Source organism: Crocodylus siamensis, chromosome 13 (assembly GCF_052110815.1).
Source record: "Crocodylus siamensis isolate JL-2025a chromosome 13, ASM5211081v1, whole genome shotgun sequence".
Classification (NCBI taxonomy): domain Eukaryota; kingdom Metazoa; phylum Chordata; order Crocodylia; family Crocodylidae; genus Crocodylus; species Crocodylus siamensis.
The window spans coordinates 11,771,101-11,798,926 of NC_143407.1; the positions used below are offsets into that span (position 1 = coordinate 11,771,101).

At 50.1% G+C, this 27,826-nt stretch overlaps 2 protein-coding genes across 11 annotated transcripts; one reads left to right on the forward strand and one right to left on the reverse strand.

Annotated features, from left to right (window-relative positions):
• Positions 1-1,567: 1,567 nt before the first annotated feature.
• On the reverse strand, positions 1,568-8,061 carry PPIL1 (peptidylprolyl isomerase like 1). Its single transcript, XM_090026250.1, has 4 exons — positions 7,927-8,061; positions 7,658-7,812; positions 6,282-6,350; positions 1,568-2,787 (listed from the first exon to the last, which is right to left on the reverse strand). Exons 1-4 carry the CDS (start codon positions 7,980-7,982, stop codon positions 2,567-2,569), a joined length of 501 nt encoding a protein of 166 aa, XP_089882376.1. The 5' UTR covers positions 7,983-8,061; the 3' UTR covers positions 1,568-2,566.
• Positions 8,042-26,942, forward strand: PSRC1 (proline and serine rich coiled-coil 1). Of its 10 annotated transcripts, none has more exons than XM_090026244.1 (9): positions 8,087-8,121; positions 9,330-9,411; positions 16,070-16,132; positions 17,131-17,188; positions 18,389-18,968; positions 19,853-20,006; positions 21,388-21,660; positions 23,934-24,024; positions 24,187-26,942. In XM_090026244.1, exons 3-9 carry the CDS (start codon positions 16,096-16,098, stop codon positions 24,188-24,190), a joined length of 1,197 nt encoding a protein of 398 aa, XP_089882370.1. In that variant the 5' UTR covers positions 8,087-8,121; positions 9,330-9,411; positions 16,070-16,095; the 3' UTR covers positions 24,191-26,942. The 10 variants fall into 10 exon arrangements, with proteins under 10 accessions (XP_089882366.1, XP_089882365.1, XP_089882370.1 ...); XM_090026245.1 differs by having other exon boundaries at positions 8,104-8,121; positions 9,330-9,426; XM_090026243.1 differs by lacking the exon at positions 8,087-8,121 and adding an exon at positions 8,128-8,322 and having other exon boundaries at positions 9,330-9,426.
• Positions 26,943-27,826: the final 884 nt, after the last annotated feature.

Sequence of the window (27,826 nt, forward strand, 5' to 3'; positions counted from 1 at the left end):
GGCCTGCGGCCATGAGGCAGCTGTGACATCCTCTAGTAGCCATGAGGACCCTACCTGGCTCAGGCTTAGCTTCAGCCGCCTTCTGATCACTCCCCTGCCGTGCCTTGCTCTTATTGAAGGTTATAAAAGGGAGGCTGCCTGTGGTTTCTGTGAACCTGAGCGCACGTCATTCACCACTGGGCCTCTCCTGGGTCACCTCAGTGACAGTTGTTGCCCCAGGCTAGCAGGCCCTCTCAGTCTGTTTGTACCTCTGCCGGGCACCTGGCACCTTAAAGGCTCCTTGCATGGCTCCATACCTCCCCTATACCATGCCCCAAGCTTTGAGGGTGTTTTCTTTCTATGATGTCATTTAATTATACTCAGCCCCCCTGGGCTCCTGGACCTCTGGTTCCACACACCGCCCCTTCCCTGGGCTGCCAGATCCCTGGTTTGACTTGCAGCCCTTCTCCAGACTCAGAGACCCTCTGTGGGTTCAACATAAAACAAAACCCCCGATTTCCTCTGACCAGGAGACTTGCTTCTGCTCCCAGGTCTGCAGGGTTGTTCATATCAACACCAGCCCCTTCAGGTGTGCTCCTGCCTGAAGCTCCTCATTTTGTGGCTGCCAGGGAGAGACTGCCTGACCAGCTCAGGCTCTGGGCTTATATAGCTCCAGCCTGAGCCCTTTGTGAGGCAGGCAAGTCTCTCATCAACCCCTTCTGCCACATGCAAGCAGCCTCACAGACTGCCAGCTCCCTTAAAGGATCAGGCACACCTCAATGCCCTGCCATGGATTTAGGAGTACTTGAAGCCCCAGGCTGAAGAGCCTGGAAGGAAGGATACCGGTCAATGGTAGCATCGCAGAGACTTGAACGATTCAACTCTGCCTACTCAATAGAATTCAGAATTGATTTGGCCCAGAGAGGTTTTATGAATACCTGGCTACAAGGAGACACCCTCTCCTTAGGATTATGCAAGATCAATGCAAGGTTTTCTGTTGTCTTTTTAGTTTACGCTGCATTTTAAGTTAGGTCAAGTTGTGCATGCTGTCAGTGTCTTGCTGGGCTGTCTCAGAAAAACTCCACTTAAGCTTCTTGTTCTTTGTTGCATACCTGAAATTGCAGTGCCCAATAAACGCTCTCTTCAGAGAACAGACTATTCTTGTTCAAGCATGTATGAACTCAATGTCACTACTGAAAGTCTAATATTAAGTTTCGTAACAGTGTCTACATTACAGTCAGGTCGTAATATTGTTACCCCTGCAAGGGCCAAAGAGGTCACTTATATGGCTGAAAAAACTGCCATTTAGACACACAAATGGTAATGGATCACTCTATCCATGATGCTTGTTTATCTTTCCCCCTATTAGAGGACCTCTTAAACCTGATAGCCTGAAAGCTATTAAGCTTCTCCAGTAGATCAGCACATCACAGGGGATGTTGTTAAGTGGCTGTTACAGTCAAGCCCTGCAGACATTATTTTGATGGGTACATATTCCGCGCCCCCCCCCCCCCCCGTTTACAAGAAGTTTTATGAAAGCAGTAATCTGAGGCAGAGAGGACAATGAGCCCTGTCCCAAACCAGCAGGTATTTTAGCTAGAGAATGCATTTCTGTTCTTTATTTTTAAAAAGGTGACACATATTACAAAAAGAATGCTAGCCTGCTACACAAACATACCCGTCTACAGTAAAGTCTTTTGCTAACAAAGAGAATTTGGAGTGGGGATTAGATTAGGATTCCGATCCTAACGTTCTCAGAAAAATTCTTCTTTTACTTGGGATCTATAGATTTTCCATAAGATTATTTCAAAAGCTGAACGAAGTTTAAGATATCCCCCCACCTGCTGTCACAAGGTTTTGGGTACTGGAAAAGTAAGTCCCTCTGCTAGAGCTCCCCTTATCCAGTATGAGCACAATGTTAAGACCGCCATGAATTGTTGTTTGCTGTGTGAGAACACAAGGCAGAATCACTATTTTTACAACTGTAAAAGCTTGTGAAGGGAGGGAGGGGAAGAAAAGCTGTCAAGTTAAGCCCCAAATTTAACAAAGCCTGCACTTTATTCATTAACAGACTCTGACTGGTCTCCCCAATCCTAAGAAGTCCAACTACCTCACCCTTCAAAGCACGGGATACTTCAATACTGTTGATGCTACATTTCGGTGGAGACCCCAAAAAGTCATCCTAAACGTTGAGTGGATTTGCACTAGCACCTTAGCCTTCTGTTCCACCTGGTTCTTGTGTAATTAAAGACTGCCTTCATGTTAGAAGGGAGACAGGGCAGAAATGTAACCATGTGCAAACTTGATTTAGCAGGTGTGAGTTTTAGGATAAAGTTTAACAAGGAACATTTTACCCACTTGCCCCATAAATAATCCAATGCATTTTAGTCTGTGGGTAAGCTGAATTGTAGATATTCCCCACACTCCCCCTTCAATCCTTAAAAAAAAAAAAAAGAATCACGCTTCAAATTTTAGAGGAGGTAAATTCTGGGCCCAAGCTACCTGGCTAGCAGCCCTTTGAACAGCTTTCTGTTTTGCAGTGATACAGGACTGCCGACAAGCTAACTGCACCCTACTTGTGGCAGATCTAACCGGATGGGTACGCCTTCAGAATCTTCACGTCATCTACAGGTCGATCCTGAGCATTCGTCTCTACCATGCCAACTCTGTTCACTATCCCGATACCTTGGCAAACGCGGCCGAAGATTGTGTGTTTCCCATCAAGCCACTGAGTTGGTGCTAAGGTGATAAAGAACTGGCTGCCATTTGTATCTGGGCCAGCGTTAGCCATGGCAAGAATTCCTGCACCTTTAAAAGAAAGAAAGAGTTAGTAACTGGTCCTTAGGACTCAAGCCAGAATCAGCACAGGGTAAAGGGACCTCAAGAGATTATCTAGTCCAATTCTCTCTGCTAAAGTAAACAAGAAACACACTCAGTTCCTGAGCCAATTGCTTCTGGTAATAACCCAGGATCCAGATATATTATTCAGTTACCAGGGTCAAGTAGGAGTAAGCACAGCAAGCAGTTTCCTGCAGTAACTTTATTAAGAAAATCCTATTGCATTTAATCCCTGGTAATTCTGATGAAGCAAGTCTGCTGTACTAAGAGGTTTTGAGAAGGACTAAGAGTCTGTTGTAACTGCTGCATAAGACAATGGAAGGCAGCACAGGAGAGCTCATGCTTGAATTCTTTATGAGGGGAAAAATTTGCAAAGACAGCAACCCACAAGGAGCAGCAGCAGCATTTTGAAAGATAGGATTAGGAATCAAAAGGACTTTGGCCCCTGGCAGATGTTAGTTTAGACATGCAGTGGGATCAGAGGAATTTTATACAGAATCCCCAAAATTGTGTATTCTGCCACGCCAGATATTCAAGAGCTGGCATAGCAGGGCACGCAGTTTTTGGGATGTGGGATAAATCTCAAATGTTACAGCTCTCTCAGAGCTCTAAAGCAGTGTTAGGCAGCCCAGCAACAGGGAACCAGTCCTTCATGCTGGGATACAAACTACAGCTTTAAAACTTGCCAGCACATGGGGAACCCAGGACTAGGACCCACTCCCTGTGCATTAGAACTAGGGGTACACCAAAAGAGATTTTTTTGGGCCAACACCAATAGCTGATTTTTAAATGAGCTATAAAATCAGCTGATACTGATCTGATTGCTGATATGTAGTCGGGCAGCTTGGAGAGCAGCGTGGGGCTGGCAAGTCTGTTGTGGGGGAAGGGGTGAAGGCAGCTAGGAGGCCCTTGCAGGGAGGGGAGGGAGTGGGGCTGGGGCAGAGGCAGGGGCAGGCACTGTAGCCAAAGCAGGGTGCAGAACAGAGCTGCAAGCAGCTTGTCAGGCAGGGATTGGTACAGTGGGCAGCTCTCGCCGCTGCACCCTCCCCAGGAGGGTATGAGGGGCCTGTGCCCCAGATCTGCACACAGATTGAGGGCAGGCTGCCACTGCAGGCTGCAGTGGGGGCAATGAGCTCTTCCTGGTGTGGGGGCTGGGCTGGGCTGGGCTAGGCTGTGCTCAAGGCAGGTGGTGGCATTGGGAGGATGGTTGCAGGGGCTGCAACCACCCCAAAATTCGCCATAGCCCCCACAACCTCTTCCCTCCTAGTGTCGCCGCCCACCCTGAGTGCAGTTCAGCCCAACCCCCGGCCAGGAAAAGTGCGGCGCCGCCCCAGCCTCCAGCAGCAGCCTACCCTTGCTCAATGCACAGATCTGGGGGCACCCCCCCCCCCAGGTGTGCACAGCAGTAGGAGCCACCCCCCATGCCCCTGGAGGGGGGGGGTGTCGCTTGCAGCTCCTTCCCACGCTCTGCCCTGGCTGTGCAGTGCCTGTCCAGCCCCACTCCTTCCCTCGCCACTGGAGCCTCAATGTACCCCTTCCATCACAGACTTACCAGCCTGACCCAGCTCCACTCCACACTGCTGGGCTCTGCTCCTGGCCACCTGTGTGCTGCACTGCAGCTGTGCACACGCACAGGGCATTTATCAGTGATATTAAATCATCCACATCAGCCAAAAATAAAAATAAAAAATAAACATAAAAAAATCCCCAAAGCCAATACTCTCAATTTCCTTCACATCAGTCCCATATTAGATCAGCACTGATTATATCGGTGCACCTCTAGCTAGAACCTTAAAAAGAGGTGTGCATACAGCCACACTTCAGAGATGGCTCCCTGGCACTGGGCTCCCTGTGAATTGGGAAGCTTAAATGGACTTGCAGATAACCTGGAACTAAGAGCAGCTCCTGAGCTGGGCCCACATGTTGCGTGTTAAAAGTCTGTATCATGCTTTAGTTTGAACATTTCTGCGGCATGGATTTTTTGTGCTATTTTTCATTGGACCAACTGTACAGTTGTGGCTGGTGTGCCATTTTTATTGCAGGATACAGGTTAAGTGTATGGCATGTTATCATTTAATATGCAACCAAAACATTAATTGCACAATAAATGTAATGCGTTTCAGGGGTACTTGATAACTTGGAGAAAGGGTCCAAGATTATTGAACTTCATTCAGTAAGGACAAGTGCAAAGAGCTTACAATTAGGTCGGAACAATTCAATGCAAGCACTGGGGAATGACTGACTTGGCTACTACAGAAAAGGACGTGGGGGTTATAATGGACAACAAGCTGAATGGCTTACTGTGCTACTGTTGGGAAAAAAAGCCAATGGCATACTGGGCTATATGAACAGGAATGCAGTATGCATGTTATGCAAAGCAACTCTTCTACTCTATTCAGCACTGTTGAGAGCCCACCCGGAGTAGCACGTCCAGACTGGAGCACCATGCTTCAAAAAATAAAATAAAAAAAGCGTACAAATTGGAGAAGCCAGCAAAAGCAACAAAAGAGTGGTCAGAGTCTCGAAGACATGACATAAAAAGGAAAGGCTGGAAGAAGTGGGAAGTCTAAAAGGGGAAGATTTGAGAAGTTTTTCAATACAAAAAGAGATGGCAACCGAATCCGTGTCCACAATGGACTGGAAGAGTAATGGTCTTAAAATGCAGCAAGGGAAATTTAGATAGAAAGTGCTTCATAATATCCAAGCTATGAGAATGGTTAAATACTGGAACAGAAATATATAGACAGGTTGTATGATCTCCATTAGTAGAAGTTTAAACTGAGGTTAGGCAGCCATTTGTCCAAGATAATTTAGACACAGATGATCCTGCTTCAAGCAGGGGGTTGGACTAGCCCCCCCCTAGATCCCCTTTAGCCTATTTTGCTGCAATTCCATGAATTACCTTGCACACTGAAGTGCACGAACACTTTAGCTGCACTACACACATTATTCAATCAGTGCACACCTAATTCAGTTCAACGGACTGTTAGCACGCACAGCCAACTTTTACCATAATTTGTGTAACATCTACAATTTCAAGAGCTAAATGAAAGTTTGCCTCCTTGATATTTTCCGTAAATGAGATTTGCAGTTTTAAAAAGGTGATAGAAGGCCTTAGAAGGGACTATTAGCAAAGAAACAGGATATCTGAAGTACTACCTTTGCAGGTTTAGGACACCATTCTTTTAAAACAAGGGAAGAGTAAGCCCATCCTATTGCTGTTCACTAGTTATCTGTATAGCAAGCCTGTCACAGCTGTTAATTGCTCAGCTTTCTACAACAGCCACCTTTAAGACTAATAAAGTAAGAGTCTGCAGTCTTCACTCCATCCAGACTCCCAGAGTCAGTGGGAGATTGGTATATGAACTTGAGCCCTAAAATGATTCTGTGCCAAACCCCATATTAAGAAAACCCAACCCCCACACACCAAAGCACATGATGTATATGCCACTTGATGGATTTACCTGTAAATTTCAGTTCTGGATGGAGTTCATCTTCAAACTGTTTCCCATAGATGGAGGCACCCCCTCTACCTATGCAGCAGAAGGAAAAGCGGACAGGATATAAGCAAGGCCACAGTATTTTCAAGGGCATCATCCATTACACAATTGCTAGCAAACAGTTGAGAAAAAAAAGCAATGTTTTCCCAACGATAAATTGCTAGAACTCTGCTGGTCGTGTACAGTGCTCAGAAACAGGGACTTGAAAATACAGCCCTAGCTGGCAGCAAATACAAAGGGCCTGCCTGGGAATCCCCCCATAGCAAAGGCTAACTGGGGGTGGGTGCTACGCACCGATCAGATCCTGCCACCTGTTTGCAGGGAGACTCCTTGCCCTTGCCTTGGTGCAAGTAGCCATAACAGGGGCTGACAGGAGGTCACAGATGCTCCTGCCCGCCCCATCAGCCCCTGCTTCCATCTGGAGGACTTCCCCTCACTCTTGCCACCTAAGTGAGGTGGTTCACATACTTCCTGTGGGCAGGGCTCCATTCAGCTTGCTGTCCCCTGGCTCTGCAGGGATTGGGGCCGTTTCCAGGCTAGGGGCAGATCTGCTCACTGTCCCCCGTCTCCACTCCAGCCCTGCCCCTGTTGCTGTCCAGTGGCAATGGGGACGGGGCTGTCTGAAAGCTGCCCCAGGTGCAAAGGGCTGAGGAGGGAGTTTCTACCGCCTGGTCACCCCCTGCTGCTACTGCAGCCCTGTCCCCAGGCCCTCTGCTACCAGCCCCCGGGAACTCCCAGCCCCTGCTCACAGTGAGTGGGAGTGGGAGGGGAACAACACACCCTGAGGGCTACAGAGAGCCAGCGACCCCCCTCCCAGGGAGATGGGAGCAGGGCACTGTGACAGTGTTGGCAGAGACCTGGCACAATCACCACAACGTCTGACAGACTTCTTCAGGATCAGCCCCCGAGCGTGCATTAGGGTACAGGTGCACTGTGCAAGGAGTTTTTTTAAGTGCGCTTTGGAGCTGCCAAGTGAATCACAAGGGCCATGCGGCAGTGCTGGAGGGGGAGTTTAGAGAGAGTCCGTCCTCCAAACAGAGCCCTTATTTTGTTTTATTTATATACATACATACACACACACTTTTGCTAAGTATTACACACATTGTACATCATTTTATTTGCAAAAAAATAAAGGCTCTGTTGAGAGAACTGACTCTTTTTGTTTGAGCATTCGCGAATTCGGGAGCCTGGCTACAACAGGAGGCCAGGGCTCCCTACCCACTGCCAAGAGGGGCATCCTGCGGCGAGCTGGGGGCGGATCAGTCCTTCCCCCGCCACGAGGAGCAGGCTGCAGCGCCTCCGGCGGACGCCTCCCGCACACATCCCGCCCCGGGCCTCACCCGTGCCCGTGGGGTCGCCGCCCTGGATCATGAAGTCCTTGATGATGCGGTGGAACTTGGTGCCGTTGTAGTAGCCCCGGCGCGACAGCTCCGCGAAGTTCTTGCAGGTCTTGGGCGCGTGCTTCCAGTAGAGCTCCAGCACCAGCGAGCCCATGCTGCGGGGAGACGGGGCAGCCGCTAGCACCTCGCCCCGGGGGCGCCGGCGGCATCTCCCGCTGCCGCTGCCCCTGCCCGCGCCCCCGGCCCCCCCAGAGCCCCCTCCCTCCTACGTGGTCTCCAAGGAGACAGCCGGCGGCTGCCACGAGTCGGGGGGCACAGCCGCCATCCCGCCGCCGCGCGCTTCCGGGACCGGGGCGGGGCGGGCCAATCGGCGCGCCCCGCCGCCGCGCGGCTATTGTGACGGAGAATTCGAATGCGACCACGCCCCCCACGCTGGCCTGGCCTGGCCGGAGCGCGCGGAGCTGGTGAGCGGGGCGGGGGCGGGGGGCCGGCTCGCCCCGTGCGGGCTGCCCGGGGCCCCTGCCAGAGCCGCAGCCTCTTCGTTTAAAACGGGGACGAGCGGCCCCCGGCCCTGGTGGAGGATCGAAGCAGCAGGGCCCGTCCCAGGCGCAGGCGTGCGACAGCTTTGCCCCTCATCTGGAGCCTGCTAGAAGCCCCCCAAGACGGTCCGTAAGCAGGCGGCGGAAGCCTCCGAAGCGGAGCGCTGGGGCCCGCCGGGGGGAGGGGGCAGAGCCGTGCAGGAAGCAGCCCGGCGGGGCCCCGGAGCGGGCAGCGGCCTGGAGCGACTTCTCGGTTGTTCTAGGCTAGACAGGGGAGAGGCCGGTTGGGGGGGGGGCTCTTCCCGACTTGCTGCTTACAGCCAGGGAGGAAGGTTGAGAAGGGAAAACGTGGGTGATGGTGACCGTGAAGTGAGGTTGTCCAGGGAGGGGAGCTGCAGGAGGAAGATGCTGGATTTCAGCAGACGCGGGGGACCTGGTGGGCAGGATCCCTTAGGTGGCAAGTCCAACTGGCTGTACTTCAAGGAGCCCCTTTTAAAAGGGCACAGGAGCGTGCTCTCTGGGCTGGAAGGGATCTTGAAGATCATCAAGTCCAGCCCCCCCGCCCCGGGGGCAGGAAGTCAGCTAGGGTCAGAGGCTCCCAAACGTTTCTTGAATGAGTCCAGGGTAGGTGCCTGCACCACTTCTGGAGGGAGTCTGTTCCAGGTCTTGGGGGCTCAGACAGTAAAGACATTTTTCCTTGTGTCCAGCGTAAAATGGTCTTGAAGGAGTTTTTGGTCCTTGCTATCCCTTGGGGCGCTCTGGTGAACAGATGTTCCCCCAGGTCCTGGTGCACACCCCTTGTTTAATGGCAGATTGGGAAAGCCAACAGGCGACCAGTCTGGCTAGACAGCAGTCTCTTCAGCCAGTTGAAACTCAAGGGCGGGGGGGAAGAATAAGCTTGATCAAAATACTAGGGAAGGGTAGAAAAGTATTGCATAAGCAGAAAATAAGGAAAGTCAAGGCATGATTTGAGAAGGAGCTGGCGAGGGACATAAGAGGCAATAAAAAAGGATTCTGCAAGTATGTCAAGAGGAAGATCAAAGAAACTGTAGGTCCCTTACAGAATACAGAAGGCAACCTAGTTATGTAGGATGTGGAAAAGGCTGAAGTATTTAATGCCTTCTTTATTTCAGTCTTCAGAAATAGAGGCAGCTACCAGATGACAAGCAGAGTTGGCAGCAGAGATGAAGGAAGGAGTCAGGCAGCCTAAGTAAGGTAATGGTAGAACAGGTAAGGAATTAGAGACACGATAAGGATGTGCCATAGTGTAGTGGAGGAATTAGCTGAGATATAACTTCAGAGCCATTGGCTATCCGAGAGCGCGTGGAGGTTGGGTGGGGTCCCAGATGACTGGGAAAAAAAAGGACAAATATAGTGCCCATCTTTAAGAAGGGGAAGGAGGAGGAACTGGGGAATTACAGCCCAATCCACCTGCCCTTGATACTTGGGTGGAGTTGCAGGCCCTCTGGAGGGTAGGTTTCACGATGAGCAGAATAGACTGGAGTCAGACAAAATTCAGCAAAGACAAAGTTCAGGGTCCTTCACTTGGGGTAGAATAAATTGCATGCACAAAATATAGACTGGGGAGTGACTGGCTAGGCTGCACCACTGTAGAAGGACCTGGGGGTTACAGTAAACCATAAGCTGAATATCAGCCAACAGTGTGCTCTTGTAGCAAAAAAGAAAGCCAACTGGATTATATAAGCTGGAGTCACTTGCAAATCAAAGGAAGCAATTCATCCACTCTATTCAGCATTGGTGTGGTCTTCCCTGAGGGCTGTTCTCAAGTTTGGGGCCCCTCACTTCAAGAAAGATGTCTACAGCTTGGAAAGAGTCCAGAGCAGAGTGAAGAGTTATTAGAGCCTGGGAAGTATGACTTATGGGAAAAGACTAAAAGAGCTTGGGTTATGTAGTCTGGAGAAGAGAAAACTGGCGGGGATTGGATAACTGTTTGCAACTAGTCAAATCTGGAGGGAATATAGATTGGCTTTTCTTTGTGGCCGTAGGCAATAGGCTCAAGCTGCAGTAGAGGAAGTTTAGTTGGAGGTTAGTCAGAAAGTTCCTCCTATGTGGGTGGTCAAGCATTGGACCGGGCACCTAGAACAGTTGTGGACTCTCTCTCCCTGGAACTTTTCAAGAGCTGGTTGAACAGACACTTGGCTGGGATGGTTTAGTCAGGGACAATCCTGCCTTGAGTGGGAGGCTTGTCTAGATGTCCTTATGAGGTCCCTGCCATAAACCTAGGAATTTAGCCTTTTTGCTGAGATGTATGCTCTTCTCCAGTAGTGTTGGCAGCCAGAATTTTCCAAAACATTTTGTGGTCCTTGGCTACTGTTCTCTTTAGGCTGCTTAACTTGAATTCAAGTATTATAGCCTCTAGCTTCTGCAGGTTATACAACAATATTCGTAGGAGACGGGGTCGTCTTATCCCCTTATTTTATGCAGTCCATAAGCACTGATCTCCTGGCAAATTGACAAGGTAGCACTTGATTGGGAAAGAGAGAAAAAATGAACATACTAAAACCAGAAGAATGTGTTGTTCTTCTATACTGTCCATCTCAAGATCTCAAAGCATCCTGTATACATTATTAAATTTGTCTTGCAACACCTAAAAAAAGTAGGCAGAGAAGTAGTGACCTCCCAAGGCCACACAAATGGTCTGTTGTGGAGCCAGAGAAAAGAAGCTGTGCTTCTAGTTGTTATCTATATTTATTTTCAATTAAAACAGTGATATTTTGATTATTTTAAAAAAAGGCCAAGACAGATTTTTCTTACATGATAAGGTTAAATTCATAGACTCTAAATTAGGTCAATTCTCAAATCTCTACTCTGGCGAAAGAAAAGAAAGTGTTTTCCATTCTGCTCTGAGTCATACAAAATAGCTGCCTCTTGTATGGCCTGTCCAGAAGAGAGCTGCTGTTTCTGCACAATTACAGGTGGCAGAGAGCTGACTAAAGATGTTGGAAATAAAGCTAGTCCAAAGAGGTATAGCAAATAATGGAAGAGGGATTAATAAGCACATGAAAGTGGTACTTCTTGCCCAGGGGAAACATAAGTGTTTCATCCCTTCTTAGAGGGAATCCCTCACCTGTCAAAGACTTAAGCTGGCTCTTGTGCAGAAAGATGTAGCAAGAGAAGTAGCAGGAAAGAACAGAAAGCCAGTTAGAGAAGTTAGGGAAGAGCTGTGTAACAGACTGGCATTTAGGGTTGGGTCTCAGTGCCAGCCACCTGCCAATTCAGGGCTAAGCCTCTATCTCACTCGCCTGCCACACCTTGATGGAAATAAGATTGCTGTTCCTAAGGCGGGAGGCTTCCCATTGCTCTCCCTCCCGATGCTAAGGGACTTGATACATGCACCAACCTCTCCTTACATATGTCCCATGCCTCACTGATATTGGTTCTCACATCTGGTCTTTCTATATTATCACATGCAGTATTTCCCTATTCACAATTCAGTAATTCTGCCCCTCATTAGGGCCACTCATCTCTACCACCCTCAACTGGGCCATTTATGTACTGACCACTTCACTGGGTCTTCTGCCCCTCCTCTGTGCCACTTCACTATCACTCAGCCCCCTCTCTGGGCCTTCTGCCCCCCTCCTAGGGCCACACTCTCTCTGCCCCCTCACTGGGGTCTTCCACCCTGTGGGGCTCAGGTGGCTGCTGCTATGCCTGGCCCCCTACACTGGGCACAGGCAGTCCCAATGCTGCGCTTGCCTGACCCCACTCTCCTCTGGTATTGTAACCTGCCCTCAGGCAGTGGCTGGGGTTTTCAAGTACCCCTCCTCACCTTTCACCGGGGAAGCAAATGACCTGGCATTTCTTGGGGACTCCCCTGCCACAGGAAGTCCCACCAGGCCACCCTTCCTTGGCAGGGTGCAGTTTCAGGGCATACCGAGGACCAGGAGTCTCCTGCCATCCCCATAGCTCCTGCCCTTACTGCCAAGATATTCCAGAAGCAGCTCAGCCTCATGTTGCCCATTAGCCTGCTCAGCTCAGACTACTGCTTCCCTCTGAGGGCCTGGGTTAAAAAGGAGACTGCTCTGCCCCCTCAGCCAATCCCAGGGCCCTCTTGGGGTCATGTGCTACCTTGAGGCTAGCACCCACCTGCGGGATGCTCCACTGCCAACTTGAAACCTTAAAGTGGCAGGCATGGCAGATGCCCTGCTACAAACTGTTTCATATCATTCTTGACAAGATGGGGGGGATGTCAGAGCTTCTTTCTTCTTGAAAGCACAGAAGTGAATTTCTTTTTGTATGAGACTGCATGTAATTCTTGTAGAAAGCTTTCAAAGAGTAGATACACTAGGTCTAGAGGCTGAGTGGAAATTATAGCTCTTAAAAACTGTAGTGAGTATTGTGTAAATACTCTACCAAACCAGAGTAAGATAGACTATGATTCCTTTTCCTCCCTTTCACAAAGCATTGCTACAGCTGCTTATGGCCATTAGGGTTTGAATGTCAAAGAAATAGTTCTTAATGGCCAGAAAAGTGGTTAATCTGAAAACAGACCCTTTTAACTCCATCCATCTAGTTCCTACAACTTTGTGTATCGTATGCGGTCCCAAGAAAAGAACCCCACTTAGCTCTACAAGCTGCCCTCCTGTGTCACTCTTTTTCCCTTCAAGTGGCAGGGGAGAAGAGATGCTGCTGCAGTGGGCCTAAGCAAGGGGAGAAGAGAAAAAGTGAAACTCAAATGTACAAATTGGGGGGAAAAAAGGGAGAAAAGCCAAGGTTTGTTCACTCTTACTGATGCTCCGTTTCTTGTGACAACAATCAGCAAAAAAATTCCTGTAAAGCTCCATCGTGAATTTGCTAGTGCCCATTAACCTACAGCAGTTCTTAATGGCATCATGGGGTCTTAGCAGCTCTCTGCCAGCAGACTTGGAGAGTTCTTACACGCAGCGCAGTCCCTGCCTTCTCATTGTGATAATTGCCACCACTTTTTAAATTGTTATGCAAGAAGTAGAGCGGACAGGAAATAAGGCTAGAAATGCCATAGCAATTGCTACATGTTAGCTATGAATATTGATATGCAATAGTAATGGGAACACTGTGACCTGCTCTAGAAGAGGAAATTATTCTACATTAGCTTGCAGGACTTCCCAGGAGAACACCTTAATCCAACTTTTTTTGGGGTCAGTGGGAAGTTTATAAAGCACCTACAGTGCTTGAATGTAATGGGAGCAGTATAGGAACTCAACACAATGGCTTCCCCACTAAGTGCATCTGAATACACACTAGGAAGATAGTGGGAGTGAGATGTTAGCTTCACAGATCTTGGATCCTTGTCTCCGTTATGCTGAAAACCTTGTGTTGCTAGGCTGGGAACTAGAAATTAAAAAAAATAAAAGGGGGGGGGGGTTAAAGAGCTTTTCTACACTGATTAAAGTGGATTCAAAGCCTTGCCTTGGAGTTGGAGTTAGGTGATCTGAAGGGAGAGCAACCACACACTAGGAGCATATATATGCCTTCCATGTGGGGTTTGCAGCATGCTTAGCAGTTGAGGAGCAATTGTCTTTCACCCTTCTGCATCCCCCCTGCCCTACCAGACTGAGCATCAGCAGTGTTCAAGTTACACACTCCTATCCCAATGGGCCGGCCAGCCCAAAGCAGCACTTACCTCAAGTGAGGGACCTGCATTTGAACACGGTTTGGGATGCATCTGCACCAAGGGGCTGCAGCACATTGGTGCACCTTGAGATTCTTTCAAGGGCACCACACACTTTTACCACTCCTAGGTCTGTAAACACGACACATGAGAGAAACCCAGAGGTCCCAAATAGGAATCCACAGCGTTAAAAACATTCTGACCTGTTTCCAAAAGGCCTTTGATTTTCCAAAAGGCCTTTGATCTAGTATCCCATGATGTCCTCCCAAGAAAACTGGAGGATTATGGGCTTAACTCTGAGACAGTCGGGTGGGTAAAAAACTAGCTGCAGCATAGGACCCGGAGAGTTGTAGTGAACAGACCTGTGTCATCCTGGCAAGAAGTGGGCAAGGGTGTCGTGCAGTGGTCAGTGCTCAGTTCAGTACTTTATTAATGATTTGGGTGTGGGGGTGAAGAGCTCACTGGCCAAGTTCACAGACAACACCAAGTTATGGGGAAGCGTGGTAACACTCGAAGATGAGCTACAGTTACAGGTGGACCTAGGCAGGATAGCGAGTTCAGAACCTGATGAAGTTCCACTTTGAGAAATGTAAAGTGCTCCATCTTGGGACAGGCAACCCCCAACACACTTACAGGCTTGGTGGCACCAAACTGACCAGCACACCATGAATGAAAGGGACCTGGGGGTCATAATGGACCACAGTATGAATTTGGGCCGGCAGTGCGATGCTGTAGCCAGTAGGGCAAATAATACTCCAGCATGCATCAATCGATGCATCTCCAGCAAAGCCAAGGAGGTGACTCTTCCACTCGACTCAGCACTGGTGAGACCGCAGCTGGAGTACTGCGTCCAGTTCTGAGCACCACACTTTAATAAGGACATGGACAAGCTTAAGAGAGTCGGAAGAGCCACCCGTATGATCATGGCAAGTCATATGAGGAAAGGCTGAGGGATCTGGGACTCTTCAGCCTGAAAAAAGAAGACTGAGAGGGGACCTGGTACCAGCTTACCGCTACACCAGGGGAGTACATCAAGGGCTCGGTGAGCAACTGTTCCCCAGGGCACCTGAGGGGAAAAACCAGGAGTAATGGCCACAAACTCCTGGAAGATCAAATCAGGCTCAACTTAGGAAAAACTTCACAGTTAGGGTGTCCAGACTGTGGAATAGGCTCCCTCCAGAGATGGTGCAATCATCTACCCTGGAAATCTTCAAGAGGAGACTGGACAGTTACCTTGCCTTGCTGGGGAGATCTGACCCCAGTTGTTTTTCCTGCTTGGTGCAGGGGGCTGGGCCCGATGATCTCCCAAGGCCCCTTCTGGCCTTACAATCTATGAAACAACAAAAAACATTGCTCTATAAATTTTTCCATAGTCAAAAAGTGAGTGAAAGCAAAGAGCAGGTTCTGTGGGGTGCCTTGAGTTGAGGTGTTTTGAGCCTAAAAAAGTTGAGAACCACTGGTCTATCTACACCATCATTATGGCAGTGACTGCAGCTCATCCTCAGGCTGGTTTGAAATCGGCCAGCTCTGACATGGCTGGCAATGTAGCCTTGTGGCACATAGCTGCAAAAGGCCCTGAGAGCAGGGCAGGTTTTTGGCACTTAATCTGCAGCAGTCCCGCACTGCTGCAGCTACGCAGCTCCTGGTATCTGAGCTAGCCTGGTACCTTCGTTAAAGGTATCCTGTATGTATCTACATGAGCTGCAGGTATAGCAGCGACTGTTGTATAAGCACCCAAATAAACTAACATTGCAGTGAGGATGAGCCCAAACAGCCACTCTAAGAGGGAGTTGTGGGGCTGGGCTGGGCTGAGCTATTCTCAGCCATCTTGGCAAGCCGGTTGATATAGATCAGTTCTGTGCAGGAGGCAGAAGGATTGGGACTTCCCCTGATCCAGGGGAATCCACTGTTTCATAGTGGATTACCACGGTTGTTGCCCAGAGGGATCAGCATTGCAGTCTGAGCTTAAGTCCTGCCAACTCAGGTGATCACAGCAAAAACTCAAGCAGCTGCCATCTAGTACCAGTCTGGGACTGGGAGAATCGTGTTCTCTTCCCAGGAAGGAGATGACAGACCAGCTGTAAGGAGGCAGCGTTCGAACAGCAGGAAGAGTTGGGAAACAGTTAGCCGAGTAACTAACACCTATAAGGATAGGCTTGTTCTCGGTTTGGATCAGCTGTGACAGTACAAAAAAAGATCTTTGCCATCTGCTTGGGGCAAGAGCATTGATTTAATTAACACTTCCCTGCATTTTGCTTTTAGATCAATCCTGGCCTGTTTTCACTGTGATGCTTCCTGAGAAGATGGAGACATCCAGACAGGAAGGTAAGGGATTCAAGTGAGGTTGTGCATTTTGCACTGATTTGTGTGTGGCGCTGCGTGTGGAAACAACAAGTCTCTTCTGCATTTACTCCATTTTGTTCCATTCTGAGAACCAAACCCTGGAGCTTTCTTTGTGCCATTAGGTTGGGGATGCTGAGTTTGCCTGAATTAGTTTTAACCACCTGCTAACCACCTAAACACCAACTAACTCAAGCTACATGCATGCCTTGGAAATCCTCATCACCATTTTCCCTTCTCACCACACAGGGCAGGTCATGTTCCCCTTCAGGAAGGGCAGCCTATAGTACTCATGTACACGTGCCATCTGCAATGCTTAGGGCCAAACTGGGGGTATGAGGAGGGCTAAGAGACAACCAAAGATATGAGCAGCTGTGATTAAAATGCACCTGTCTGTGAAGGGCTCTTTAATGTAGATGGACCCTGGACCCAAATTCAGTTTTCCCATTAGACAGGTAGAGAGCACCTGTGCAGCTAAGCTGTGTATGTTAAGGGCAATTTAGGTACTTATGGGGCTTTTAGACACCCACAGGGAAGAGAGAACACCAAATCACCAGAAAAGGAGAACAACAGGCCCCTCCTACTTTTAACCCAGCTGCCTAGTGGACCTACAGATCACCTTTCCTTTAAGTGGACTTGTGTCTGCTCAGCCCTTCCAGAAACCAGGTGCAAATCCCTAGCCAATGTATATCAACGCAACTCCACTGAAGTCAGTGTTGTTACACTCATCCACACTATTGGAGAATCTAGTCCCAAGGCCGTCAAATCTCTCCTTTCCGTAATCCTCCATCTGCAAGTCGGTAATACAGCTGGATCGGGAGGCTGAATTATTGAATTCTTGAGGCACTCAATAGTGTAACGTGTTGGGCTGTGCGACGGCTTTGCTAGAATACTGCCTCACGAGCCATGAAAGGCACCCAGACTGCAAGATGGGGGCACCGGATCAATTCCAGCACAAGTAATGGCGGTCCGTTTCTTTACAGAGATACAGTTTATAACTGATGAGAAATTTGACTTTGGTCAGCTCTCCCCTTCTGACAGGTAAGACGGATGGGCCGCATCCTCAGCTGGTGTAAATTGACTTGGCCTCATTGCAGCCAATAGAACTGTGCTGATTTAAGCCAGTTGAGGATCTACCCCATGATCCTTTTCCCCCTACTGGTTTTTTTTTGCTCCTTGCACACATGAAAGTCCTCCCACGTTTGTGCTTATGCCAAGAAGTGCCAGGAAACCGGATTGACTAATGGGTGATCAAACATGTTCCACATTAGCTTTGTGTTACTCCGGCTCTGTTCTCCCAGGGGCTGGTGGGGAAGGGGAACTTTGGCTTGGGCTTGACAGGATCAGGAGGAGACAGTTCACTGGGTTTGGGTTGCTTTAATAAAGTTTACCCCCCTCCCATTCCTCCTCCCCCCTGAAAAGAGTCCCCAGGCTTTATATCATGAAATGGATGTAGAGCAGGGGCTGGCAGAGTCCAGCCCACCAGCCAGATTAGGCCTACGGTGGACTCCATTTCCTAGCAGCCTCTGCCCACGTCGCTGGAGCCAGTTTCCATGGAGGCCCCAGGCATAGCAGGACCGTGAGGCCAGGGTTTCTGTGGAGACTGGCCCCAGCAGCACTGGCAGGGTGGGCAGCTGGGCAGGGAGCTGCACCAGAGCCAGGATCTTGCGGTGGTGACTGCATGGTCCAGAGCCAGGGCAGAGCCACAATCTGCTGCCTGCACACGCACCTCCCTCGCCCTCCCACCTGATAGCTCCTGCCACCCCACTTTTGCTGGCAAGATGGCAAATCTTTGTGGACTGGATCCAGCCGACAGGCTACAGGTTGCTAATCCCTGCTCATGGTGCCTGATCCTGCCAGCATAAATACAAACCACTTCTCTTCATGAGCACCAGTCATGTTATTAGTAAAGTGACTTCTGAGCCTGGGCTCAGGATCAGGTCTTCAAGTCCTGAATCGCTGCAGGCAGGCCTATAACACCTGTCAGATCAGATGCATGTATGGGAGCCAAAAGGACACATCAGGTCCCAGCAGGCATTTTAAACCTGTGGAGGGGAGTCAGGCAGGTTATAACTAGCTCCAGTCAGTACTCGGCTGGGCTGTAACCAAGTAGCATCCAGAAAGGTATAAAATACCTTCCTGCTCCTGCCTGCAGAATAAACCTTGCAGATTTGTGTGCTGGAGGATGGGGACTGTCCCCTTCACTCAGGTGCTGGTAACATTTGGTTCTCACCCCTGCAGCCGGGAGGAAGAATGCCTCGGTGCGGAGGAAAAGGAGGAAGTCTCTGCTGGACCTGTCCAGCAGGTTGAAAGATTCGTGGCGCAAAGAATTGACCCGAATGTCGTGAAGGAGGAGGGCATTGGCCCCAGAAGAGAGCACCAGGTAAACTGGAGCCCATTGAGCCCTGAGAAGTTGGAGGAGATTGTGAAGGAGGCCAACTGGCTGGCCACGCAGCTGGAGAGGTGCCACCTGCCGAAGGAGAACGCCCGGACCTCACCCCGGGAGGAGACGGAGCCGAGCCTCCGCGGGGAGCCCCGAGCCCCTATCAGGTTCTTGTCCAAGGAGCGGAAGAGTCCCAGAAGCCCCCGGCGCGAGACCTTCGTGGTGAAGAACAGTCCTGTCAGGGCGCTGCTGCCTACAGTGGAGCTGGGGACGCTCCTCTCAAAAGGGAAGAGCCCTTCTCCCCGCACCGCCGTGGCACCAGCTCACGCCCGGCTCCGACACAGAGTGAGCAGCCACCTGGCTGGGGGTGAAAGGCCCCGGAAGGAATCGACCCCCGGCAAGGCGCAGCCCCCACAGAGACTGGCCGGCAGTAAGCAGGTAGGTTAGCCACCGGGAGGGGATGTTGCTGGGGCACCGGTGTCTAGGCCTGCTAATTGCTCTCCCTTGTCTTTGTGCATGCGAATGGTGGCTTAATTTGGAAACCAGCCCCTTCCCTTTTCCCTTCTGGAAAGCAGAGCTTCTCTCCCCACCTTACCACCAAGCTGCTGCTCCCCTCGCTTTCCTTAGCTCCCCAGCAAGTAGGGCCAGTGCCTCCCTGCTGTTGCTCAGATCTCCTTTAGTGTGGCATGGACCTGGTGCCCATCAGCTTTCGGCTGCACACACTTTCCTCTTGCAACTGCAAAACCAACCAGCAGCTTCTCATTTCAAAGTGCAGTTGCTTGGGAAAGAGCTCTGAGCAGCAGCACAGCTTGGCTACAGCCTCAGGCAGATGGGGCAGCCTCCAGGTGCTTCATCCTCACAGCTGTATGAGCAAGAAACTCTGACTTAAGAAAAGAAGGCCTGAATTCTGCCTGAACCATTGGCTTTTGGCCCAGCACAGTCTGTCTGCCAGGGGTGGGTCACTGAATGGATTTTCAAACTACCACTTAGCCACTTTGCAGAGCGCAAAATATTTGTTCTCAGTTCCCCTCCCTCAGAGAGACAAATCCATTCTCTGTGTGTGAATTCTCTCCTCTTGGTGAAATCTGGAAGCTCAAATACATCTGGAAGCTCAAATACACCCAAATGCTCAACTCCAACTGCTCCAAGGCTTAAAAGTGAGGACACGGAGCCCAACAGAGCCTGCCACAGAGCAGGCCTTTGAAGCCACTGGCAGCATATCTGCTTGAATCATTTAAATGAGCAAAGCCTGAGGAGCAAACTCCCACTTCACTTGGTCCAGTTATAGGCTGACCTCACTTTACCCTTTCTCACTGCATTAGCTGAGCTTCCAGGACAACCCCAATAGACGCACATCGCCTTCAATAAGAGTGAAAGAAGCAAGAGGACCCAGGTCGTCGCCCACCCAGCCCCGTCTCAAGCCAGAGCTTTCCTCACCCCGAGGGAAAGCAGAGTCCCTGCAAATTGTTAATACAGGTAACCAGGCTTCCAAGGCCAGGCTCCACGGGGTGGGGAGAAATGGTCTGCCTCCTGAGCAGGGCAGATTCTGCTCTCTGCACCCCCAGTGAGCTGCAGGGGCATGTTCTGCATCCCCTAGCATTGAGTAGCACAAGCCTGGGCAGCCTTTGCATGTATGTGGCAGATGAGGGAGGGAGCAAGAAACACGGTGGCAGATCAGGCAGGGGCCAGAAAACAGAACAACCGATTGAGCAGAGGAAGGGGATCAGAGGCACTCGAAGGACACGGGGCTTAATTTGTGGCATGCCTGCCAAGGATTGCCCCCCAGCACCTTAGCATACTAATGGCGTTGGGGGCAGGGTGGAGTGAAGCCTCCCTTGCACCCCTACAGACTGGCTTAGGTTCAGCAGCTCCAGCGCTCCTGGGTGAAGACAGCGCAGCATACGCAGTGCCTCAGTGAGCTTCCACCAAGCGCTGCACTGAGACGGGTGGCTCGTTTGTAATTCCCCATCACCGCTGTGGCATCTCCATGCATGTAAGCCTTTCCCATCCAGCAGGGATCAAGCTCCATCTAGTGTCCAGCTTGGGGAAGAGCCTTCATTTGGTGGGGAGAAAGAATGGGCTTTTATTGCTTGGAAAAAAATCCACCCTCCCAACGCGGAAATGGGATTCTAGGGCATGATGGCCAAGGCTGTGGGCTGTGCTGTATTCAGCTCCCAACCAGCACAGCCAACACAGAGACAGCAATTGCTCCAAGACCAGAAACATGTCCTCCAATTTTTGTGGACCAGCTGTGTGTTTCCAGCCCTAGGATCAAGTCCTTCCATCTGCCTCAATTATCCAGTTCTGGATAGAAGGGGAGGCAGACCTCTGCAGTTAGCAGCAGCACCAGGCACTTGACCCCCAGGGAATCATTGAGCTCCCAGGTGTCAGTGCTACGGGCTGTGGCTGCCTCTGCTTGTGCGTAGAGCACTGCCCCAGCAGATGGGAAAGAGCTCCTTAACAGTGGCTACAGTCTTTTGTGGGATGAGCCGCTAAGCTAGAACCTGAGCAACAGGAGTCAGCCACTGAACTGGAAGCAGAATAATGGTCTTAAGGGAATAAGGCTCATCTCAAGGGAATCAGTACAAAAAGCCTCTCCTGCTTCAGCCCATTGGGCAACGAGCAATGTGGCTGTGCTCTCTTTGGCCAGGGGAGATGAGTGCCAGGGGAAAGGGGTGGAGGGTCAGGGACTGTAATTGCTAAGGGGAGGACTCATGCTTTAAGTGTGAGTTGGTACAAGTGACTAAGGGGAGGGCAGGTGCTCCCCCAAAAGGGAGACAAGCTGGTGGGAAGCTTGAGTGAATCCAAATGTCACATCCAGCCCTTCAAGCTCACCCCCTTCTCTTTCTGCGTTCAGGTCCAGCTAAGCTCTGTGGGGGCAACTCCTCCCAGCTCCCAACCAGCTCCAGACCCACTGCAACATCCACCTGCCAGGCGCGGGCTAGGAGCACAGCCATCCCCATCCCTGCCAGCCGCCTCCCAGTGCCCACCGCTGTTCCCAAACCAGCCAGCCGAGTTATTTCCCTGAGCCAGGCTGCAGTGCCAAGGAAATCCAGCCAGCCACAGCTCCTGGGCCAGGGGTCTGCTGGGGCAAAGGGGCTCCTGAGGCCCAGTGCATCCGGACAGCGAGGTGAGAAGTGGTTTTGGGAGCCAAAGCACGTGGATTTCTTGGAGGGGTGACAGCTCAGGCTGGCGAGCTGAAGGCTCCAGTGCTGGGCTGCATGAGCCGCCTGTAATAGGACGCAGGTGTGTAGGTGGTGGTAGCACCCCCAGTGACTTCACTAGTCCTGTTCTACCCCACTCCTGCCTCCCAGGGTATCACCCTGAGGTCTTATCTGCCACACGTTGATGGCAAAGTGATACAATTAGGGATACTGCCCTCAGAGATCAGTAAGCTTTGGGTGCTTCACCTGTTCCTGCTCCTCATCAGGCTCTATTCCCTGTCCCTAGCAGAACCCCTCCTCTTCCCCTTAGTACCAGGCAGAAATGGCTACTATTTCAGGCTCCAGGCCTTTGATAGCCCTCTGTTCCACTTCCCCTTGGCACTAGGCCCTGGCACTGCCTGTGACACCAGTTGTAGCCCTGCAGGCCCTTGCCAGGGCCCTACAAGCTCCTGCATAGCCACACCTATGCCTTGCAGGTCTTGCTCTAAATGCCTTCACTGGGCACTCTGGCCCTATACCACCTTCAGCCCACAGGGTCCCTGACCCTCACAGGGCTGCACTTTTGCTCCCAGCCATACCCAAACTTCCACATTGTCTAAGTTTGTAAAAAGAGACACAAATCACTTCTCTTCTTTCTCCAGGACCATGCAAACGCCTACCCTCCATTAAGTAATCCTCCCTCCAGCTTTCCCAGATACCTGAGCTTGTCTCTGTGCCACTTTCTAGCTCTTCTCACAGCAAGGTTCAGGGCTGAACTGACTACTCTGTCTTAGGAGCCAAGGTTTATGCTCCCCTGAGCTCCACCCCTTCTGGGCATAGCCTCCACTGACCCTCCACAGGGCTCTTCCCTTTTACTTAATGAGTAGTTGCCCTTGTGCTGCAGTTTGAGCAATTAAGCTGCAGGCATTGCTTTCTTACCTGCTTGGAGCTCTGCCCTTCGTGCTTGTGGCCATGCAGCTAGCTTTTTAGTCCCTCACTGCCTTGTAGCTCCTATCTTTAGCTTCTGGCTGCTTACTTTCCTGCAGCTGTTCCTACTTTAGTTGCCTATTATGTTGCAGCCCTCTAATGCAAAGGGAGCTTCTTATTCTCTCAGCAGCAGGGGCTAGGGGAGCTTCCTACACTACCCTTCTCCCCTGGGACCTCTCTCTCTTTCTTCAAATCCTGGATGACTTTCCAGGATTTGAACAATGAGGGCAGATAGCTACAATCCAGGGGCTACAGCTTTGTCCTGGGATCCTGCTGTAGGCTCTTCCCCTTTGCTCCATCCCTTGTGCCATGTTCACAATGGAAGCACCTGTCTGCATCTTTAACATAATCTAAGCTAGCAGCTCTAACCCCGGCATCTTCAACGCTCTGGCCCTTGCTCCTGAGAGCTGCCTCTCTGTCTTCAAGCAGTTCCTCTATCTGCTAGTCACTACAAAGTCTCTTACTGCTCTTGCTTCCCCTTGACGCTAGGCCCTGGCACTGCCTCTCTGACACCAGTGCCTGCTGTGAATTGGTCTCTATTAGACACTTGAATTGGGGGCACTAGAGCAGTGAGGTTCACAGGCAGTGGAGATGGGTCTGACACTGGTTCAGTATATGCCTGTGGGCCAGTCACACCCTCTCTTCCCTTCCCCCCCATGCCTCAGTTCCTCACTTGAACTCTGGGGATAATATTGATTAATAGACACGAGAGGGCTGGGAGGGAGCTTACCATTGGCCTACATCTCCTGTGCTGCATCCTGCTCTTCGTTGGCAAGGAGGGGTGATACAGAAAAGGCCTTGGTGTCTTGTGGAAGGTGAATGTCCACAGGGGAACCCACCCACAGAGGAGAATGGGGCCTGAGGCACAGCGGGGGCATGTTGAAATTGAAATGTTTCAGCTTTCAGGCATTTAGGGAAAAATCAAATAATCTTTGAAGCAGGTGCTTTGTACCAAGGATTTCATTTAGTGGAAAACCCAAACTTCTGTCAGAAACCAGTTGTATGGAAGATCATTCCCCATGTTCTATCCTAGGCTCAGTGATACTGATGGGGAATTCCCTGTAGGGTCAAGCTCTGTGAACAAGAGGATTTGGCAGGTCAATGTGCCAGGCAGAATACAGAGGTGTCCAGGGTCCCTGGGGCACAGGCCAGGTCAAGTCCAGGGGGCTGGTATTATGGGCAGCCATATCACAGTATCCTTGCATTGCTTGTCTGCTAGATGCTTGGCTTGATGAGGCTGTGGGTCATGCTGATCTTCTCTTTCCTTCCCCAGTCTCTGTAACCCAGCGGACAACCCCTCAAGGTGCTCTCCGCGGCAGCAAGCTAGAGCCACCTAAGAAGGTGACTGTAGCCAGCCGCCCAAGGTAAAGTTTTACCATTCTTCTCTCCAGGGCATGACTTTGGCTTGGAGTCTTTACTCAAAGCCACCCACCCATTCCTTCCTTCCATGCTGGACAGCAGTGGGATACTGTTCAATGTAAATGTTAACTTGGTGTGAACGTATCTCACTTTTCTTTCTGTTTAAGGTAACATCACTAGGCTGAGAGAACGCAGCTTGGACCACAAATCTCTGAGACTCAAGTCCTTCTTCTGGGGCAGGAGCGTTCTGATCCTATGCCCCTCTGCTCAGTGCCTGCAACAGGGGCACTTACCATCTCTGTGCTGCCAGCTGCTGGGCTGGCAACCTGCACCTATCAGCTTTAAGAACCAGGAACCTGAAATGAATATACCCAGGTTTCTACTGATTACTTTTACTTTGATTTCTATATTGAGAAGGAAGGAGGAATTCCAAAAGGAAAACAAACACTGAGTTTATTTCTTGTCTGATTAGAGCAGACTGCCGGAACTTCCCCTCCTTGCCAGATCTCATCTTGCAGCTACATTGCTAAACACTCATCTGTTAGCAGGACTGTCAGTTGGGAAATGGGGTCATTTCCCACAAATCATTTTAATCTTTCAGCATAAAATCAAAATCTGAGGTCTTCTGATCCTGCAGAGCCTCATGCCCCCCCCTTTGTGTACCATGCTCCCTCATTAGACTTTAGGCCCTGGCAGACAGCACATTTATGGAACAAATAACATGTTAAATCATGTCATAAATTGCAGCATGCTGTAAGTTCAGCCAATATATGGTACCATAAAATGACAAACCAGTCACAGAGATGTTCCACTTATTGTAGAACATCTTTGTGGCTGATTTGTATGGTGCTTTAAATTGAACATGTGGCATAGGTCTTCAGACTTGGGGCTGTCCCAGATGGTATGCACAATCACCTGATTGTGCATGTTCCCATTAATTTGTAAAATACTGGGTGCGTCTGCACATTCATTAATGCGTTGTAATGACAGGTACTAACAAGTGGTGCTACTGCATATTAGCACAGATAAATGTTTTTTTTGTGATGCTACTACTGCACATTGGACTAAATCTATTCCACATTAGCATGGGCTTTGCCCATCATGGTAGTGCGCAGTAGAATTAGTCTTCTGTGCATTAAACACATCATGTAGACGCACCCACTACATCATTCCACACAGCTCCTTTACACTTCTGTCACATAAATGAGAATCGGGTCCCATGTTAGCCTGGCAAAATCTTACTTCAAAATAGTCATGTATTTTACCAAAGCTAACAGAATTCATAGATTTCATAGACATTAGGGCTGGAAGGGACCTCACAAGATCATCGGGTCCAGCCCCCTGCCCAAAGGGCAGAAAGTCAGCTGGGGTCAAATGATCCCAGCAAAATAAGCATCCAAGTGTTTCTTGAAAGAGTCCAGAAGGGTGTCTTGCACCACCTCCGGGGGGAGTCTATTCCAGGCTCTGGGGACTTGGACAGTAAAGAAGTTTTTCCTTATGTCCAGCCTAAAACAGTCTTCCAGGAGTTTGTGACCATTGGACCTTGTCTTCCCTTGGGATGCCCTAGTGAAGAGATGTTCTCTCAGGGGTGTGACGCACACCCCTTATATACTTATAGATTGCCACCAAGTCACCCCTGAGCCTATGCTTTTTCAGGCTGAAGAGTCCCATGGCTCTCAGTCTTCTCATAAGGCCTGTTCTGTTGTCCTCTGATCATGCGCGCGGCTCTCCTCTGGACTCTCTCAAGCTTCTCCGCATCTTTTCTAAAGTGCAGAGCCCAGAATTGGATGCAGTACTCCAGCTGCAGCCTCACCAGGGCCAAGTAAAGCAGGAGAATGACTTCCTGGGTCTTGCTTGAGATGCATCAGTAGATGCAACCCAGAGTTTTGTTTGCTTTGCCAGCTGCGGCATCACATTGGTGGGCTTCAGAATGGGTTTTCTGAAATGGGAATTCAAAATTGGTTTTCAGGTTAAAACATATACACCGCCCCCTCCCCCAATACAATAGTGAAAGCTATCAGGCAAGATCTTCTGCTGGTGTTTCCCTGTCAACAATAGTAGTTAGATGCCAGTTTATGTTCATTGGGGAATCATGTCCTTTCTTGCAAGTTTAATTCTACTTCCTCTAGACTGGGAATGTTGAAACTTGGCAGAACTTGGGGCACATGAAATGAAGCTGATTTCAAACAAACTGGTCTGGTTTCCTGCTGAAGGAGACACAGAAAGTCAAGAGCCCACATGTGCAAATATGCTTTTTTCTTTCTGATAATCAAAAGTGGTGCTAATAGCACAGCCACTACCTTGGCAGTGTTTCTTTAAGGCAGCTTTAGTTTGTTCACATTATAGGTGAACAGGAACGGGGGGAGATGTTATAATCCTGTATTTTACTGAATCCTTTGTTGTGCTGCTTTGCAGCTGGGCTCAAACCAGGACCTGGTGCTGCAGAGTCTAGAGTAACACCTTCCTGCCCCTGCATGCTGGAAGCAGGGCCCAGCACCACCCCTGCCCAGCCCAGCCCAGCACACTGGGATCAGGTGCCTAAGTCAGTACACAGCCTGGGGCTCCTTGTGGGTTTGGAAATTTGGCAGCTGGGAGTGGTGCCATTATTTCCCCACCACCAGATTTTTAAATCGCTGGGGAGCCCTGTGGGCTGGATATCACAGTGCCACAGGCCAGATCTGGCCCATGGGCCAGGGGTTAAATACCCCTGGTCTAACACTATGAAATACTTGTACATTCAGCCTCTCTGGGGCTTGATATAACCAAGCTATAAAGGACCTTACACTGTAGCAAACTCTTTAAAAGATGAATTATTTTTGTACTCATTTCTTGAACACTGAAAGCACTGAGCCTTTTATGACTGTTCATCTCTGTACTAGACTCTCCTTGTCCTTTTTTTTAATACATGTAACTTGTAAGTGAAGTCTGCATTTATTGGTCTCCTTGTGCAAGCCTACAGGGAAATGGGGATTGAGATGCTAGGCTCAAGCGGGCTGCTCAGCTCTTGGTGCTGGGATGGGGTATGCAGCCTCCAGGCTCTGTTGGTGAAGGCTGAAATGTAGTTCTGGTTGGCTGAGTTGGCTACTGCCTCTGTCCTTTACTAAGTGTGTAGACATCACTGTTACAAAATTCACCGTTCTGACACCATTGCAGGTTTGATCACAACAGGGAGACTGAACTTGCCACACAGCAGGGATCCATCCAAAACCAGGCAGCTCTGGGACCTGGGTTTACCTAGAGCTCCTTTTTAAGATGCATTGTAACCCACCAATGTCATACCTGATGCATGCCAGTGAATTGGGTCTCTAGAGTTGTACCCAGGTGCAAGGAGTTGGTCCCACTCCAGCAATGAGCCTCATTCTGGGGTGTTGCTAAACACACTGGGTGCCAAGTGAAGTTCTCTTCACACTGCCTGCTTGCTCTGAAGGGTGTAGCAGAGGGGAACAGGCCAAGAGCTGCATCTGTCTCATGCGAGTTCCTGCCCCTCTTGGCAATGCAGGGACAGCTCTCTAGTCTCGGCAGGTGTTTTAAAGCCCCTTAAGCAACGCCTGTTGCCCCCAGCTCCCAGCATGAAACCCTCATGCTGGTGGTGGTAAGTGCTCTGCATTGCATCCGTTGGCCCTGGATTTCAGCCCTGTGGTTTGTAGGGCCAGCCTCCAAACTCACTCTAAATGCTCCATCAGCCTACAAAGTAGGAAGTAAGTGGCTTGCTTTGGAGATGGGCAGCAGGGGCACACTGTCCTTCTCTGGTATGGAAAGGGCCACATTATTTGGGACTTTCTTCCAGGTTACGCAGTGAGCAGTGCT